This window comes from Bombina bombina, chromosome 4 (assembly GCF_027579735.1).
Source record: "Bombina bombina isolate aBomBom1 chromosome 4, aBomBom1.pri, whole genome shotgun sequence".
Taxonomy (NCBI): domain Eukaryota; kingdom Metazoa; phylum Chordata; class Amphibia; order Anura; family Bombinatoridae; genus Bombina; species Bombina bombina.
In genome coordinates, this window is record NC_069502.1 from 72074589 (window position 1) to 72095296 (window position 20708).

General features: G+C 40.8%; 1 protein-coding gene across 1 annotated transcript in view; it reads right to left on the reverse strand.

Annotated features, from left to right (window-relative positions):
- Positions 1 to 20708, reverse strand: part of EPHX2 (epoxide hydrolase 2) — a 422238-nt gene that overhangs the window by 307822 nt on the left and 93708 nt on the right. Inside the window, exon 11 of the mRNA XM_053709506.1 lies at positions 13158 to 13243. Within this exon, the coding sequence (XP_053565481.1) occupies positions 13158 to 13243 (86 nt within the window). The remainder of the gene's footprint in view (positions 1 to 13157; positions 13244 to 20708) is intronic.

Consider the following 20708-nt stretch of genomic DNA (forward strand, 5'->3'; position numbering starts at 1 on the left):
ATATTTAAAGTGAAGCACACAGAGAACACATAGTGCTGACTGGTATTAAGCGTTTCTGCTTGTGCCATATTCATAGACCTAACCACATGTTAGCCAGCTGAACTTAAAAACCTGGGGGTCGATCCGATAAAAATCGTCGCCCGCAAAAGCCGGCGACGCCAATAATTGCGCGGATTTGGTATCCTATATACGGCGTAAGCTAGAAGTTACGCGCGTATATTTCTGCCGTCGCCCGCAGTTTTTTGGGCCATAGGCAGGTATACCAAACCCGCGCAGTTTGGTATCCAATATGCAGCGTAAGGACTTACGTGGCGAAAATGGAGAAAACTTACTCCATTTTCACCTCGCCACAAAAAGCAGCCGTAAGAAGCCTTACGCTGACTATTGGAGCCCCGTAACTTCCTAAACTGGCTGCTAAAATAAACCTAACACCTAACGCATGCGCAATGTCTATCTCCCTGTCAACCGCGATCTGCTAAAATAAACCTAACACCTAACGCATGCGCAATGTCTATCTCCCTGTCAACCGCGATCCCCCCCCCCCCCGAAATCCCTAATAAAGTTATTACCCCCTAAAACGCCGCTCCCGGACCCCGCCGCCATCTACATAAACTAACCCCCTACTGTGAGCCTCTAAAACCGCCGCCATCTACCTTATCTATCCCCTAATCTGACCCCTTACACCGCCGCCACCTATATAAAAATTATTAACCCCTAATGTAAGCCCCTTACACCGCCGCCATCTCTATTAAAATGATTAACCCCTAATTTAATCTACCTACCCCGCCGCCAGCTATATTATCTATATTAACCCTAAGTATATTATAGTTAATATAGGTATTACATTATATATATTAACTATATTAACCCTAATTATATTAGGGTTAATATAGTTAATATAGTTACTATAGTATTTATATTAACTATATTAACTCTATCTAACCCTAACTAAATTTATATTAAATTAATCTAATTCATTTATAAACTAAAATATTCCTATTTAAATCTAAATACTTACCTATAAAATAAACCATAAGATAGCTACAATATAATTAATAATTACATTGTAGCTATGTTAGGGTTAATATTTATTTTACAGGTAAATTGTTAATTATTTTAACTAGGTATAATAGATATTAAATAGTTATTAACTATTTAATATCTACCTAGTTAAAATAATTACCCAATTACCTGTAAAATAAATCCTTACCTAAGTTACAAATACACCTACACTATCAATAAATTTAATAAACTACTAACATCTATCTAAAAATACAATTAAATTAACTAAACTAAATTACAAAAAAAAAACAAACACTAAATTACAAAAAATAAAAAAAAGATTACAAGATATTTAAGCTAATTACACCTATTCTAAGCCCCCTAATAAAATAATAAACCCCCAAAATAAAAAAAATTCCCTGCCCTATTCTAAATTCAACAAATTTCAAAGCTCTTTACCTTACCAGCCCTTAAAAGGGCCTTTTGTGGGGCATGCCCCAAAGAATTCAGCTCTTTTGCATACAAGAAATACAATACCCCCCCCCCATTACAACCCACCACCCACATACCCCTATTCTAAACCCACCCAAACCCCCCTTAAAAAAGCCTAACACTACCCCCCTGAAGATCTCCCTACCTTGTCTTCACCACACCGGGCCGAACTCCTGATCCGATCCGGGCGATGTCTTCCTCCAAGCGGCAAAGAAGAATTCTTCCTCCGGCGACGTCTTCCTCCAAGCGGCAGCAAAGTCTTCATTCTTCCGGCGGCATCTTCAATCTTCTTTCTTCGCTCCGCCGCCGCGGAGCATCCATCCCGGCCGACTGCTGAACTTGGAATGATGTACCTTTAAATGACGTCATCCAAGATGGCGTCCGCCGAATTCCGATTGGCTGATAGGATTCTATCAGCCAATCGGAATTAAGTTAAAAAAATCTGATTGGCTGATTGAATCAGCCAATCAGATTCAAGTTCAATCCGATTGGCTGATCCAATCAGCCAATCAGATTGAGCTCGCATTCTATTGGCTGTTCCGATCAGCCAATAGAATGCGAGCTCAATCTGATTGGCTGATTGGATCAGCCAATCGGATTGAACTTGAATCTGATTGGCTGATTCAATCAGCCAATCAGATTTTTTTAACTTAATTCCGATTGGCTGATAGAATCCTATCAGCCAATCAGAATTCGGCGGACGCCATCTTGGATGACGTAATTTAAAGGTACATCATTCCAAGTTCAGCAGTCGGCCGGGATGGATGCTCCGCGGCGGCGGAGCGAAGAAAGAAGATTGAAGATGCCGCCGGAAGAATGAAGACTTTGCTGCCGCTTGGAGGAAGACGTCGCCGGAGGAAGAATTCTTCTTTGCCGCTTGGAGGAAGACATCGCCGGAGGAAGAATTCTTCTTTGCCGCTTGGAGGAAGACATCGCCCGGATCGGATCAGGAGTTCGGCCCGGTGTGGTGAAGACAAGGTAGGGAGATCTTCAGGGGGGTAGTGTTAGGCTTTTTTAAGGGGGGTGTGGGTGGGGTTAGAATAGGGGTATGTGGGTGGTGGGTTGTAATGGGGGGGGGGGGGGTATTGTATTTCTTGTTTGCAAAAGAGCTGAATTCTTTGGGGCATGCCCCACAAAAGGCCCTTTTAAGGGCTGGTAAGGTAAAGAGCTTTGAAATTTGTTGAATTTAGAATAGGGCAGGGAATTTTTTTTATTTTGGGGGTTTATTATTTTATTAGGGGGCTTAGAATAGGTGTAATTAGCTTAAATATCTTGTAATCTTTTTTTTATTTTTTGTAATTTAGTGTTTGTTTTTTTTTTGTAATTTAGTTTAGTTAATTTAATTGTATTTTTAGATAGATGTTAGTAGTTTATTAAATTTATTGATAGTGTAGGTGTATTTGTAACTTAGGTTAGGATTTATTTTACAGGTAATTGGGTAATTATTTTAACTAGGTAGATATTAAATAGTTAATAACTATTTAATATCTATTATACCTAGTTAAAATAATTAACAATTTACCTGTAAAATTAATATTAACCCTAACATAGCTACAATGTAATTATTAATTATATTGTAGCTATCTTATGGTTTATTTTATAGGTAAGTATTTAGATTTAAATAGGAATATTTTAGTTTATAAATGAATTAGATTAATTTAATATAAATTTAGTTAGGGTTAGATAGAGTTAATATAGTTAATATAAATACTATAGTAACTATATTAACTATATTAACCCTAATATAATTAGGGTTAATATAGTTAATATATATAATGTAATACCTATATTAACTATAATATACTTAGGGTTAATATAGATAATATAGCTGGCGGCAGGGTAGGTAGATTAAATTAGGGGTTATTCATTTTAATAGAGATGGCGGCAGTGTAAGGGGCTTAGATTAGGGGTTAATAATTTTAATAGAGATGGCGGCGGTGTTAAGGGCTCACTTTAGGGGGTTATAGATATAATATAGCTGGCGGCGGGGTACGGGAGCGGCGGTTTAGGGGTTAATAGCTTTTTTATTGTTAGGCTAGTGAGGGGGGATAGCGGATAGAGGGTTAGACAGTGCGGGCTATGTTAGGGAGGCGTGTTAGACAGTGCGGGCTATGTTAGGGAGGCGTGTTAGACAGTGCGGGTGTTTTAAACTTTAGTCAGGTTTTATAGGCGCCGGCAGATTCTAACGTGGCGCAAGTCACTGGCGACGCCAGAAATTTGTACTTACGCAGATTTCTGGACATCGCTGGTTTGTGAGACTTACGGCACGTTAGCATCTGACGGCGACCTATATGGGATGGCTCGAGTTGCGAGCTGAAACTGCGGGCGACGCCGGTCTCCTCGCTTGCGCCGCAAACTGCGATCGATATCGGATCGCGCCCCTGAGGCCTAGATTTGGAGTTTGGCGGTAAAAGGGCTGTTAACGCTCCGCGGGCTTTTTTCTGGCCGCACCATAAAATTAACTCTGGTATCGAGAGTTCAAACAAATGCTGCGTTAGGCTCCAAAAAAGGAGCGTAGAGCATTTTTACCGCAAATGCAACTCTCGATACCAGAGTTGCTTACGGACGCGGCCGGCCTCAAAAACGTGCTCGTGCACGATTCCCCCATAGGAAACAATGGGGCTGTTTGAGCTGAAAAAAAACCTAACACCTGCAAAAAAGCAGCGTTCAGCTCCTAACGCAGCCCCATTGTTTCCTATGGGGAAACACTTCCTACGTCTGCACCTAACACTCTAACATGTACCCCGAGTCTAAACACCCCTAACCTTACACTTATTAACCCCTAATCTGCCGCCCCCGCTATCGCTGACCCCTGCATATTTTTTTAACCCCTAATCTGCCGCTCCGTAAACCGCCGCCACCTACGTTATCCCTATGTACCCCTAATCTGCTACCCCTAACACCGCCGACCCCTATATTATATTTATTAACCCCTAACCTGCCCCCCACAACGTCGCCGACACCTGCCTACACTTATTAACCCCTAATCTGCCGAGCGGACCTGAGCGCTACTATAATAAAGTTATTAACCCCTAATCCGCCTCACTAACCCTATCATAAATAGTATTAACCCCTAATCTGCCCTCCCTAACATCGCCGACACCTAACTTCAATTATTAACCCCTAATCTTCCGATCGGAGCTCACCGCTATTCTAATAAATGGATTAACCCCTAAAGCTAAGTCTAACCCTAACACTAACACCCCCCTAAGTTAAATATAATATTTATCTAACGAAATAAATTAACTCTTATTAAATAACTTATTTCTATTTAAAGCTAAATACTTACCTGTAAAATAAACCCTAATATAGCTACAATATAAATTATAATTATATTGTAGCTATTTTAGGATTAATATTTATTTTACAGGCAACTTTGTAATTATTTTAACCAGGTACAATAGCTATTAAATAGTTAAGAACTATTTAATAGTTACCTAGTTAAAATAATAACAAATTTACCTGTAAAATAAATCCTAACCTAAGTTATAATTAAACCTAACACTACCCTATCAATAAAATAATTAAATAAACTACCTACAATTACCTACAATTAACCTAACACTACACTATCAATAAATTAATTAAACACAATTCCTACAAATAAATACAATTAAATAAACTAGCTAAAGTACAAAAAATAAAAAAGAACTAAGTTACAGAAAATAAAAAAATATTTACAAACATAAGAAAAATATTACAACAATTTTAAACTAATTACACCTACTCTAAGCCCCCTAATAAAATAACAAAGCCCCCCAAAATAAAAAATTCCCTACCCTATTCTAAATTTAAAAAGTTACAAGCTCTTTTACCTTACCAGCCCTGAACAGGGCCCTTTGCGGGGCATGCCCCAAGAAGTTCAGCTCTTTTGCCTGTAAAAAAATACATACAATACCCCCCCCCCAACATTACAACCCACCACCCACATACCCCTAATCTAACCCAAACCCCCCTTAAATAAACCTAACACTAAGCCCCTGAAGATCTTCCTACCTTGTCTTCACCATCCAGGTATCACCGATCCGTCCTGGCTCCAACATCTTCATCCAACCCAAGCGGGGGTTGGCGATCCATAATCCGGTCCAGAAGAGGCTCCAAAGTCTTCCTCCTATCCGGCAAGAAGAGGACATCCGGACCGGCAAACATCTTCTCCAAGCGGCATCTTCGATCTTCTTCCATCCGGAGCGAAGCGGCAGGATCCTGAAGACATCCAGCGCGGAACATCCATCCGGACCGACGACTGAACGACGAATGACTGTTCCTTTAAGGGACGTCATCCAAGATGGCGTCCCTCGAATTCCGATTGGCTGATAGGATTCTATCAGCCAATCGGAATTAAGGTAGGAATTTTCTGATTGGCTGATGGAATCAGCCAATCAGAATCTAGTTCAATCCGATTGGCCGATCCAATCAGCCAATCAGATTGAGCTCGCATTCTATTGGCTGATCGGAACAGCCAATAGAATGCGAGCTCAATCTGATTGGCTGATTGGATCAGCCAATCGGATTGAACTTGATTCTGATTGGCTGATTCCATCAGCCAATCAGAAAATTCCTACCTTAATTCCGATTGGCTGATAGAATCCTATCAGCCAATCGGAATTCGAGGGACGCCATCTTGGATGACGTCCCTTAAAGGAACAGTCATTCGTCGTTCAGTCGTCGGTCCGGATGGATGTTCCGCGCTGGATGTCTTCAGGATCCTGCCGCTTCGCTCCGGATGGAAGAAGATCGAAGATGCCGCTTGGAGAAGATGTTTGCCGGTCCGGATGTCCTCTTCTTGCCGGATAGGAGGAAGACTTTGGAGCCTCTTCTGGACCGGATTATGGATCGCCAACCCCCGCTTGGGTTGGATGAAGATGTTGGAGCCAGGACGGATCGGTGAACCTGGTATGGTGAAGACAAGGTAGGAAGATCTTCAGGGGCTTAGTGTTAGGTTTCTTTAAGGGGGTTTGGGTTAGATTAGGGGTATGTGGGTGGTGGGTTGTAATGTTGGGGGGGGGGTATTGTATGGTTTTTTTTACAGGCAAAAGAGCTGAAATTCTTGGGGCATGCCCCGCAAAGGGCCCTGTTCAGGGCTGGTAAGGTAAAAGAGCTTGTAACTTTTTTAATTTAGAATAGGGTAGGGAATTTTTTATTTTGGGGGGCTTTGTTATTTTATTAGGGGGCTTAGAGTAGGTGTAATTAGTTTAAAATTGTTGTAATATTTTTCTTATGTTTGTAAATATTTTTTTATTTTCTGTAACTTAGTTCTATTTTATTTTTTGTACTTTAGCTAGTTTATTTAATTGTATTTATTTGTAGGAATTGTGTTTAATTAATTTATTGATAGTGTAGTGTTAGGTTAATTGTAGGTAATTGTAGGTAGTTTATTTAATTATTTTATTGATAGGGTAGTGTTAGGTTTAATTATAACTTAGGTTAGGATTTATTTTACAGGTAAATTTGTTATTATTTTAACTAGGTAACTATTAAATAGTTCTTAACTATTTAATAGCTATTGTACCTGGTTAAAATAATTACAAAGTTGCCTGTAAAATAAATATTAATCCTAAAATAGCTATAATATAATTATAATTTATATTGTAGCTATATTAGGATTTATTTTACAGGTAAGTATTTAGCTTTAAATAGGAATAATTTATTTAATAAGAGTTAATTTATTTCGTTAGATTTAAATTATATTTAACTTAGGGGGGTGTTAGTGTTAGGGTTAGACTTAGCTTTAGGGGTTAATACATTTATTAGAATAGCGGTGAGCTCCGGTCGGCAGATTAGGGGTTAATAATTGAAGTTAGGTGTCGGCGATGTTAGGGAGGGCAGATTAGGGGTTGATACTATTTATGATAGGGTTAGTGAGGCGGATTAGGGGTTAATACATTTATTATAGTAGCGCTCAGGTCCGCTCGGCAGATTAGGGGTTAATAAGTGTAGGCAGGTGTCGGCGACGTTGAGGGGGGCAGATTAGGGGTTAATAAATATAATATAGGGGTCGGCGATGTTAGGGGCAGCAGATTAGGGGTACATAGGGATAACGTAGGTGGCGGCGATTTGCGGTCGGAAGATTAGGGGTTAATTATTTTAAGTAGCTGGCGGCGACGTTGTGGGGGGCAAGTTAGGGGTTAATAAATGTAATACAGGGGTCGGCGGGGTTAGGGGCAGCAGATTAGGGGTACATAAATATAACGTAGGTGGCGGTCGGCAGATTAGGGGTTAAAAATTTTAATCGAGTGGCGGCGGTGTGGGGGGACCTCGGTTTAGGGGTACATAGGTAGTTTATGGGTGTTAGTGTACTTTAGGGTACAGTAGTTAAGAGCTTTATGAACCGGCGTTAGCCAGAAAGCTCTTAACTCCTGCTATTTTCAGGCGGCTGGAGTTTTGTCGTTAGAGCTCTAACGCTCACTTCGGAAACGACTCTAAATACCGGCGTTAGAAAGATCCCATTGAAAAGATAGGCTACGCAAATGGCGTAGGGGGATCTGCGGTATGGAAAAGTCGCGGCTGAAAAGTGAGCGTTAGACCCTTTAATCACTGACTCCAAATACCAGCGGGCGGCCAAAACCAGCGTTAGGAGCCTCTAACGCTGGTTTTGACGGCTACCGCCGAACTCCAAATCTAGGCCTAAGTAAGCAATTTCATTGGGTAATTCTGAAAGGAGGAAAAACTCCTCCTACAACCCTTTTAAAGAGAACATGTCAGTTCAATAAACAAATCATTGCAGCAGAAAATAAAAGAAAAGTGAATAACAATTGATTGTAACATAAAATAAAAGTCAAAAACAAAACAAACTTTCTAATGAATCATAATTATTTCTTTTTTGAAGGTGTTTACTATCTGCAGAGACAGGGAATGGCAATGGGCGCAAAATTTTAGCCCTCCTATGCCAACATCTTAATGGGTTGGATAGAGCGTTTCTTTATCTATGCAGATAGTAATCCGTATCAAGACAACATCCGATTTTTCCGTCAATTCATCAATGAACTTATCTTTATTTGGGGTTCGGATAAGGAAGATGCTATTAAATTCGTAGATTTGCTCTATAGAGGTGATTATGGATAAAAATTCACTTATGAGTGGAACCAATCTAGTACTAATTTCTTGGATCTAACATTGACAGGGTCAGTGGAAACTAATAGGATCATCAGTTGCCTATATCGCAAACCTATATCTGGGAACTCTATATTACACGCTAAAAGCACACATACCAGTTATGTGTTTAAAAGAGTGGTAAAAGGGCAATATATCAGAGCCCAAAAGATATGCACTGAAAATAAAGAATTTGAGAGGGAGAGTAAAGTTCTAGAGTCACGCTTCATCAAGAGAGGCTATCCTAAACAACTGATCAAAAAAGTATCCAATGAGATTTCCAACATAGAGAGGTCAGATAGATTTGCACCAAAATCAAAAAAGAAACAGGAACAACAACCATTGTTCATCACTAAATACACAACAGAGTTTTACTCTATTTGCGAGAAAATATTTCCCCCTTCTTTATGGGGATAAAGATCTCAAAAAAGTGGTGGAGAGAGGTTGTAAATGTGTTTTCTCTAAAAACTTAACATTGGGGAATCTACTTTACCCTAGTCAACTTCCAACAACTACTCCCACTAGCTCTTGGCTTAGCTCTAATGGTACGTTTAGATGTGGCAGCAGGTGCAAATCTTGTGACTTTCTCACTATAGGTAATGAGTTTTACTCATGTGTCACTGGACACAATTGCAATGTTAAAGGCTGTATTAATTGCTCGACTACTTACAGTATGTGGTATATCTTATTGAGTATACCCTACATAAAATGCAGTATGTAGGAATGACCATTAGATGTGTGAGATCTCGTATATGAGAACACCTAGGATATATCACAAATGAGAAATGTTTTTCTGCATTATCCATACACTTTCTGGACTAACATGATAAATGTGTGGATAATTTCAGATGGAGGGCAATTAAAGTGGTGAGATGTCCCAAAAGAGGTAGGTCAGGGGATATCTTTAGTCTAAACAGGAGATATTCTGGATTTTTAAAATAAAAACTCAGGTACCACTAGGTTTTAATTCTGAATATGATGTTAGTAATCACTGGAAATAAATCAATAACAGGTATTAGAATAGATTTGACTATTTATATAGTCCATCATTGTTTCCTATGATAATCCTGAATTTCTGTCCTTCATACTACATTGATATTCTTTTGAATCCCTCCCACTTATTTGAGTAAATTGGATGATAGGATGCCTTATCTGGTATTTAGCTACTATTTATTGTTATTGTTAAGGAATGGTTATGTATTTGAGTCCCATTGATGGTAATTTACATATTCTTCCTAATCAGGACATCCTTACGTATACATGTATACACTTATACATACAAAAAGCGTTGCACGTCTCGCTTCCTTGCGCTTTGAAATATCCTGTATTGTAATATATTGTAATGAGTTTTGGATATGGAACCATATTTATCTCCATTCATTATTTAGTGCAATATAACATACAGTAATTGTATCACTGTTTGTAAACAATATTTATATTATATTGTTTTTGACTTTTATTTTATGTTACAATCAATTGTTATTCACTTTTCATTTATGTTCTGCTGCAATGATTTGTTTATTGAACTGACATGTTCTCTTTAAAAGGGTTGTAGGAGGAATTTTTCCTCCTTTCAGAATTATCCAATGAAATTGCTTACTTAGGTTTTTAAGTTCAGCTGGCTAACATTCTGTTAGGTCTACGAATACGGCAAAATGCGTAAGACCAGCCAGCACTATGTGTTCTCTGTGTGCTTTATTTTAAATATGTTATTCAAATAAAGCTGGTTTTATTTATACGGATGTTTTCAGGACTTTCTTTCCATTTTTGTCCTTATTTACTACTGGGATTACAAGGAGGCCCTTTCTACATGGGCTCATCCACATCTTTACCCCCGGAACCTGGTCTTTGTCAGTATCCAGATTTCTATCTACCGCTTACTCTGCATTGGATTGGATTGATGCTCCACTATCTGTGACGGGTGATTGGATGGGCCTATCACATGCACCGGAAGCCTTCGTTGATTGACCCGAAGGAGTTGGGAGGAGGAGCGCGGAGGAGCGTTACTCTCGAACCAGGTCTCCGGAGCAGAAAGAAAGCTGTGTTGCTATTTGATAGCAAGGGTCAGAAAACTCACCGCACTTTACTGGATGGGCTCTGAGGACAGAGCTGAGCCGCACTATACTGGATGTGCTCTGAGGACAGGGCTAAGCCGAGAAAGGAATCTGTAACCTAATACATCTACTACGAACTGCAGTAAGATATGACTTTATGACTGGTTCTATTTCCAGATACTTTACGCTATCAGCTCTGGAAAGATTGAAACTTGTTTTGCTACAGGTTATACAATGTATATTTTTTCCATGTGGTTAAAATCTATAGACATAAACACTATGTAAAAGGTACTCCTGTAAATAGTTATATTGCTTTAGGCGTTGTATATATGAAGCAAGTACACATTACCATAGCAACCTAGCAAACACTCCTTCCGTATGGATGTTTGGTAATCGCATGACGTCAGACGCCGGAAACATTACGCCCACTCGGTCAGCTTTTTAAATCTGTGCAGGGAAACTGAAAATCCTACTCACCTCTGACGAAGAAGTGAACATAATACTTTGAAACGCGTAACGTTATAACAAGTGGGTTTTCAGAAAATACATGTACCGGCAGCTTTTATTTAGGAAGCGTTACAGCTTATTTTTAACCATGTTCACTTTTTACCTTGCTTCATTCGCCCATCACGTTTCTATATGAGGGACGATTATTTGTAAATTAGTCCCTGTGGATCTATTTCTATGTTTTAAAGTTTACATTATTATGGATTGAGGTTATACCTTGTAAGCGCACATTTGTCTAAAAATAAATCCTATATAGTGTTTACGGGGTTACGCTATGTAATTTATTTTCTTTATCCAACCTATACCCTCTACATCTGAGAACCAAGGGAGCAGAGATCACCAGTAAAGAATACTGCAACAAAGATATTGAAGGGTGAAATTCGACTTCTCTCCCCTCCCAGAGCTTCTAACTTACCTCATACGATTGAGGTGATATCCGGTAAGCAGCAATACATTCACCTATTTGTGATTTCCTCTCTATATATATATTTCCACATATAAGAGTGTATGGGGAGCCAGTGTAGATACTGGCAGAGGGGAGCAGCTGATGTAGATAGTCAACTTAAGAGGAGGGGGTATTAAGAAGCAGCTCAGATTTAGACAGTTTGAGTTGAAGGTAGTGCAAGGACATCCAAGGGGAAAATTGCAAAGAGACAGTTGGTAATCTGAGTAAAGAGGGAGAGATATCACGAGTGGAAAGATAGACTTTGGTATCATCAGTGGCAGTGGAACCCAAAGGAGAATATAAGTTTTCCAAGGGAGGATGTAGGAAACTCTAAGCGAGCGGTGTTGGAAGATATAAAGCAAAACAGGAGACGGCTGTGTCTCGGATGCCAATGAATGTAGGATTTTTAAGAGGTGAGGATGGTCTGCTCTGTCAAAAGCAGCAGATCGATGCATAAGAAATAGTAAGGAGCAGTGTCCCTTTGATTTAGTTAATAGCACGTATTTATTACTTTAGTGAGAACTGTTTCTGCTGAGTGTTTAGGGCGGAAACCAGATTGTAGTGGATCAAGTAAGGAGTTAGTTGAAAGAAATTGAGTTAGGCGATTATTTACTAGTTGTTCCAATAGTTTGGAGGCAAAGGGAAGTAAGGAGACTGGCCGATATTTAGAAGGGGCAGAGGGGTAAAGTGAAGGCTTTTTAGGATTGGTGTGATTGGCTCATAGCTAAAACATTTCAACAAAGACTAAGGAAGTACACTTTATGCCCCTGTGTACCTGATATTCAGCAAAGTACAACAGTTGCAGTTCAATGTAGCAATGTTAAAGTGACTTGGAAGTCAAAAATACATTTTCAGGATTCAGAAAATGTAAAATTTAAAAAGGTTATCTTCTTTCCATACTGCATACTGAGGTATGCTTGGGAACAGGCACATATTTTGAGCATTATATGGCAGCAGTCTGCAACAATGTTTGTATCAATGTCATACATATAGTGCTGAAGATATGTTCACATTACTAAGCCTATCTCAGTATGCTCTTGTGGAAAACAACCAAGTTTCAACTAAGGCCATCAAGATGAAGTGGTAAATTTGATAATAAAGGTAAATTGGAAAGTTTTCTTATTTTAAGAACTATTGGTTCAGTATGATTCATAAAAATGCATTCAAGGCTTCAATGTCCTTTTAATGTGGCTAATTTCCATGGCACATTAGTTTTACCATGTACTATGCTGTATCTGGTACATTTCATGATCTGTAATGGTTAATCCAGACATGCACGCTACCTACCTACCTAGGTATTCTCTAGGTTTCCTGTCCCTTTCATCTCTTATAAAATCACCCTAACACCCCAATTATGAAGAAAAATATCTATTTTAACTAGATGAAGTCAGGTCATTCAAAATTATTATTAAACATTATTTTATACATTTTAGAAGTGTGCTAAAATATTAATATCCGTAATATACTGGTACATCAGCAAAACTGCTGCACCAACAGACTTGAAGAAACAATGCTTAACAAGAGATTGTTTAAAAGCAACAAAACAGGATCATGAGAATTGTACTTACCTCACTCTTTCTGGGTAAAAAAGAGCCATGTTCCATACAAGAGCACCACCCCAGTCATGACCAATAAACGTAGCATGTGGTACACCCTACAGGGAAACACATAGCACAAATGAAGCAGCCAAGTCTAAGATAAAGAAGGGATACTGTACCAATAATACATTTGATGCTGCTATCTTGACACAAATATAATTACTGTACCTAAGTAGCTATAAAAAAAGTATATTAGAGTGAAGGTAAAATTTGATGAATGAAAACATAATTTATGCTTACCTGATAAATTCCTTTCTCCTGTAGTGTGATCAGTCCACGGGTCATCATTACTTCTGGGATATTACTCCTCCCCAACAGGAACTGCAAGAGGATTCACCCAGCAGAGCTGCCATATAGCTCCTCCCCTCTACGTCACCTCCAGTCATTCGACCAAGGACCAACGAGAAAGGAGAAGCCAAAGGGTGTAGTGGTGACTGGAGTATAATTTAAAAAATATTTACCTGCCGTAAAAAACAGGGCGGGCCGTGGACTGATCACACAACAGGAGAAAGGAATTTATCAGGTAAGCATAAATTATGTTTTCTCCTGTTAAGTGTGATCAGTCCACGGGTCATCATTACTTCTGGGATACCAATACCAAAGCAAAAGTACACGGATGACGGGAGGGACAGGCAGGCTCTTTATACAGAAGGAACCACTGCCTGAAGAACCTTTCTCCCAAAAATAGCCTCCGAAGAAGCAAAAGTGTCAAATTTGTAAAATTTGGAAAAAGTATGAAGCGAAGACCAAGTTGCAGCCTTGCAAATCTGTTCAACAGAGGCCTCATTCTTAAAGGCCCAAGTGGAAGCCACAGCTCTAGTGGAATGAGCTGTAATTCTTTCAGGAGGCTGCTGTCCAGCAGTCTCATAAGCTAAACGTATTATGCTACGAAGCCAAAAAGAGAGAGAGGTAGCAGAAGCTTTTTGACCTCTCCTCTGACCAGAGTAAACGACAAAGAGGGAAGACGTTTGTCGAAAATCTTTAGTTGCCTGTAAATAAAATTTTAGGGCACGAACTACATCCAGATTGTGCAGAAGTCGTTCCTTCCTTGAAGAAGGATTTGGACACAAGGATGGAACAACAATCTCTTGATTGATATTCCTGTTAGTGACTACCTTAGGTAAGAACCCAGGTTTAGTACGCAGAACTACCTTATCCGAGTGAAAAATCAAATAAGGAGAATCACAATGTAAGGCTGATAACTCCGAGACTCTTCGAGCCGAGGAAATAGCCATTAAAAATAGAACTTTCCAAGATAACAACTTTATATCAATGGAATGAAGGGGTTCAAACGGAACGCCCTGTAAAACGTTAAGAACAAGGTTTAAACTCCATGGCGGAGCAACAGTTTTAAACACAGGCTTAATCCTGGCCAAAGCCTGACAAAAAGCCTGAACGTCTGGAACTTCTGACAGACGTTTGTGCAACAGGATGGACAGAGCTGAGATCTGTCCCTTTAAGGAACTAGCGGATAAACCCTTTTCTAAACCTTCTTGTAGAAAAGACAATATCCTAGGAATCCTAACCTTACTCCAAGAGTAACCTTTGGATTCGCACCAATATAGGTATTTACGCCATATTTTATGGTAAATCTTTCTGGTAACAGGCTTCCTAGCCTGTATTAAGGTATTAATAACTGACTCAGAAAAACCACGTTTTGATAAAATCAAGCGTTCAATTTTCAAGCAGTCAGCTTCAGAGAAGTTAGATTTTGATGTTTGAAAGGACCCTGTATCAGAAGGTCCTGTTTCAGAGGTAGAGACCAAGGTGGACAGGATGACATGTCCACCAGATCTGCATACCAAGTCCTGCGTGGCCATGCAGGCGCTATTAGAATCACTGATGCTCTCTCCTGTTTGATTCTGGCAATCAATCGAGGAAGCATCGGGAAGGGTGGAAACACATAAGCCATCCTGAAGGTCCAAGGTGCTGTCAAGGCATCTATCAGGACCGCTCCCGGATCCCTGGATCTGGACCCGTAACGAGGAAGCTTGGCGTTCTGTCGAGACGCCATGAGATCTATCTCTGGTTTGCCCCAATGTCTAAGTATTTGGGCAAAGACCTCCGGATGAAGTTCCCACTCCCCCGGATGAAAAGTCTGACGACTTAAAAAATCCGCCTCCCAGTTCTCCACTCCCGGGATGTGGATTGCTGACAGGTGGCAAGAGTGAGACTCTGCCCAGCGAATTATCTTTGATACTTCCATCATTGCTAGGGAGCTTCTTGTCCCTCCCTGATGGTTGATGTAGGCTACAGTCGTGATGTTGTCCGACTGAAACCTGATGAACCCCCGAGTTGTCAACTGGGGCCAAGCCAGAAGGGCATTGAGAACTGCTCTCAATTCCAGAATGTTTATTGGTAGGAGACTCTCCTCCTGATTCCATTGTCCCTGAGCCTTCAGAGAATTCCAGACGGCGCCCCAACCTAGTAGGCTGGCGTCTGTTGTTACAATTGTCCAGTCTGGCCTGCTGAATGGCATCCCCCTGGACAGATGTGGCCGAGAAAGCCACCATAGAAGAGAATTTCTGGTCTCTTGATCCAGATTCAGAGAAGGGGACAAGTCTGAGTAATCCCCATTCCACTGACTTAGCATGCACAATTGCAGCGGTCTGAGGTGTAGGCGTGCAAAGGGTACTATGTCCATTGCCGCTACCATTAAGCCGATTACCTCCATGCATTGAGCCACTGACGGGTGTTGAATGGAATGAAGGACACGGCATGCACTTTGAAGTTTTGTTAACCTGTCTTCTGTCAGGTAAATTTTCATTTCTACAGAATCTATAAGAGTCCCCAGGAAGGGAACTCTTGTGAGTGGAAAGAGAGAACTCTTCTTTTCGTTCACCTTCCATCCATGCGACCTTAGAAATGCCAGTACTAACTCTGTATGAGACTTGGCAGTTTGAAAGCTTGAAGCTTGTATCAGAATGTCGTCTAGGTACGGAGCTACCGAAATTCCTCGCGGTCTTAGTACCGCCAGAAGAGCACCCAGAACCTTTGTGAAGATTCTTGGAGCCGTAGCCAATCCGAATGGAAGAGCTACAAACTGGTAATGCCTGTCTAGAAAGGCAAACCTTAGATACCGGTAATGATCTTTGTGGATCGGTATGTGAAGGTAAGCATCTTTTAAATCCACTGTGGTCATGTACTGACCCTTTTGGATCATGGGTAAAATTGTCCGAATAGTCTCCATTTTGAACGATGGAACTCTTAGGAATTTGTTTAGGATCTTTAAATCCAGGATTGGCCTGAAAGTTCCCTCTTTTTTGGGAACCACAAACAGATTTGAGTAAAACCCTTGTCCCTGTTCCGACCGTGGAACTGGATGGATTACTCCCATTAATAAAAGCTCTTGTACGCAGCGTAGAAACGCCTCTTTCTTTATTTGGTTTGTTGACAACCTTGACAGATGAAATCTCTCTCTTGGGGAGAGTATTTGAAGTCCAGAAGGTATCCCTGAGATATTATCTCTAGCGCCCAGGGATCCTGGACATCTCTTGCCCAAGCCTGGGCGAAGAGAGAAAGTCTGCCCCCCACTAGATCCGTTCCCGGATCGGGGGCCCTCAATTCATGCTGTTTTAGGGGCAGCAGCAGGTTTCCTGGCCTGCTTGCCCTTGTTCCAGGACTGGTTAGGTCTCCAGCCTTGTCTGTAGCGAGCAACAGATCCTTCTTGTTTTGGAGCAGAGGAAGTTGATGCTGCTCCTGCTTTGAAATTCCGAAAGGAACGGAAATTAGACTGTCTAGCCTTAGGTTTGGCTCTGTCTTGAAGCAGGGCATGGCCTTTACCTCCTGTAATGTCAGCAATAATTTCTTTCAATCCGGGCCCGAATAAGGTCTGCCCTTTGAAAGGTATATTAAGTAATTTAGACTTAGAAGTAACGTCAGCTGACCAGGATTTTAGCCACAGTGCTCTGCGCGCCTGAATGGCGAATCCGGAATTCTTAGCCGTAAGCTTAGTTAAATGTACTACAGCATCTGAAATAAATGAGTTAGCTAACTTAAGAGCTTTAAGCTTGTGTGTAATCTCATCTAATGGAGCTGATTCAAGTGTCTCTTCCAGAGACTCAAACCAAAATGCTGCTGCAGCCGTGACAGGTGCAATGCATGCAAGGGGTTGCAATATAAAACCTTGTTGAACAAACATTTTCTTAAGGTAACCCTCTAACTTTTTATCCATTGGACCTGAAAAGTCACAGCTATCCTCCACCGGGATAGTGGTACGCTTAGCTAAAGTAGAAACTGCTCCCTCCACCTTAGGGACCGTTTGCCATAAGTCCCGTGTGGTGGTGTCTATTGGAAACATCTTCCTAAATATCGGAGGGGGTGAGAACGGCACACCGGGTCTATCCCACTCCTTAGTGACAATTTCAGTAAGTCTCTTAGGTATAGGAAAAACGTCAGTACTCGACGGTACCGCAAAATATTTATCCAACCTACACATTTTCTCTGGTATTGCAACTGTGTTACAATCATTCAGAGCCGCTAACACCTCCCCTAGTAATACACGGAGGTTTTCCAGCTTAAATTTAAAATTTGAAATATCTGAATCCAATCTGTTTGGATCAGAACCGTCAGCCGCAGAATGAAGCTCTCCGTCCTCATGTTCTGCAAGTTGTGACGCAGTATCTGACATGGCCCTAACATTATCAGCGCACTCTGTTCTCACCCCAGAGTGATCACGCTTACCTCTTAGTTCTGGTAATTTAGCCAAAACTTCAGTCATAACAGTAGCCATATCCTGTAATGTGATTTGTAATGGCCGCCCAGATGTACTCGGCGCCACAATATCACGCACCTCCCGAGCGGGAGATGCAGGTACTGACACATGAGGCGAGTTAGTCGGCATAACTCTCCCCTCGTTGTTTGGTGAAATGTGTTCAATTTGTACAGATTGACTTTTATTTAAAGTAGCATCAATGCAGTTAGTACATAAATTTCTATTGGGCTCCACTTTGGCATTAGCACATATAGCACAGATGTCTTTCTCTGAATCAGACATGTTTAACACACTAGCAAATAAACTAGCAACTTGGAAATACTTTTCAAGTAATTTACTATAATATGAAAACGTACTGTGCCTATAAGAAGCACAGAAAGAGTTATGACAGTTGAAAGTTAATAAACTGAAAGGTTATAGCATCAAATCTTTGTAAAAAACACAATTTTAGCAAAGGCTTGTTCCCATTAGCAAAGGATAACTAACCCTGATAGCAGAAAAAAAGTTACAGAAATAAACGTTTTTTATCACAGTCAACTACAATCTCACAGCTCTGCTGTGAGTGATTACCTCCCTCAAAACAAGTTTTGAAGACCCCTGAGTTCTGTAGAGATGAACCGGATCATGCAGGAAATACAATGAACTTCTGACTGAATTTTTTGATGCGTAGCAAAAGCGCCAAAAAAGGCCCCTCCCCCTCACACACAACAGTGAGAGAGATCAGTAAACTGTCATAAATTAAATAAAACAACTGCCAAGTGGAAAAAAATAGTGCCCAAAATATTTTATTCACCCAGTACCTCAGAAAATGAAACGATTTTACATGCCAGCAAAAAACGTTTAACATAAATTAAGTGTTATTAAAAAGCCTGTTGCTAGTCCCTGCAAATTAGGCTAAAGTCTTATGCACACAGTATAATTCCAGTGAAGTGCCATTCCCCAGAATACTGAAGTGTAAAATATACATACATGACAGCCTGATACCAGTTGCTGCTACTGCATTTAAGGCTGAGTTTACATTATATCGGTATGGCAGAATTTTCTCATCAATTCCATTGTCAGAAAATAATAAGCTGCTACATACCTCTTTGCAGATTAATCTGCCCGCTGTCCCCTGATCTGAAGTTTACCTCTCCTCAGATGGTCGAGAAACAGCAATATGATCTTAACTACGCCGGCTAAAATCATAGTAAAAACTCAGGTAGATTCTTCTTCAAATTCTACCAGAGAAGGAATAACAAACTTTTGATTGAAGGTATAAAACTAAGTATAATCACCATAGTCCTCTCACACATCCTATCTAGTCGTTGGGTGCAAGAGAATGACAGGGGGTGATGTAGAGGGGAGGAGCTATATGGCAGCTCTGCTGGGTGAATCCTCTTGCACTTCCTGTTGGGGAGGAGTAATATCCCAGAAGTAATGATGACCCGTGGACTGATCACACTTAACAGGAGAAAGCATGGTTTTTAAAAATACTATTAAAACAGGAGCACTTTCATTCAGCAAAGTTTAGAAAGCAGCCGTTTTGTTTAAAAATTTACCTTTCTCCTCTTCACAGCCAGAGCAGTTCCTCCTCCCGGAGATCCTCTCTTCACACTTCAGAAATGACTGATCCGGCTTCCTCCAATCACAGCTTTTCCCCCCAGGGGAATCATTGCCTGAGGCCATGCCGTGATTGGAGGAAGCCGGATTAGTCATTGCTGACGTGTGAAGAGAGGATCTCCGGGAGGGGGAAGCTGCTCCGGCTGTGAAGAGAAGAAAGGTACGTTTTTAAACAAAACGGCTGCTTTCTAAACTTTGATGAATGAAAGTGCCCTTGTTTTTAATAGTATTTTTAAAAAACGGGCTTTCATTCATCAAAGTGTACCTTCACAGACAGTGCTACAAATAAGTATCCAACAATGTATTTATTTGTGTTATAAAACGCAAAAAAACATATACAATTACTACTAAACACCAGAGGAAGAGGCGTGTCCTTAAAACACGCTGTGTTTCTGATTATTTTGGCTAACTAATTAGTTTGTGAAGATTTTTACTAAGGGTCCGATGAACTAAAGGTCTCTTGACTGACAAAATTATTTAAGAATGCCCTTCAGTATTTCTATTTCCCTGGTGGAATTATATAAAGCCACTTTTTACCCTGAAAAAAGGGTGTCTCACTAAGGGCCGTATACTACATTTTCGTATGGGAAGGAGATGCATACATTACAAACGTGCACAATATAAATTGTAAATGTAAATATCATACAAAATAAATCCTATAATATAAAAAGCCAAGTGTGTTTGTCCGAAGCTGTCATGCGCAGTAGAGACAGCACGAGGACAAACACACCTGGCCTTAGAGTCCCTACCTGATCTGCTGTTTGCAGCCGGTGCAGGCAGAAGTGGGTGTGAGCGGGCGTAGCCGGGTGTGAAGGGGGCGCACGCGAGATAGAGGGGAGAGAGATAGAGAGGGGGGAGAGATAGAGGGAGAGAGAGCAAAAGAGATGGGAAAGAGCTAAAGATAGGATAAGAGAGGGGAAAGAGCAAGAGAGGGGGAGAGAGAGCAAAATAGAGGGGGAGAGAGAAAATAAGAGGGGCAAAAGAAGAGAGGAGAGAGAGAGAAGGGGAAGAGAGAGAGAGGGGGAGAGAGAGAAGGGGAAGAGAGAGAGAGGGGGGAGAGAGAGAGGGGGAGATAGAGAGGAGGGAAAGAAAGAGAGAGGGAGGAGAGAGATGGGAGAGAGGGGGGAGAGAGAGAGAGGGGGGAGAGAGAGAGAGGGGGGAGAGAGAGAGAGGGGGGAGAGAGAGGGGGGAGAGAGGGGGGGGAG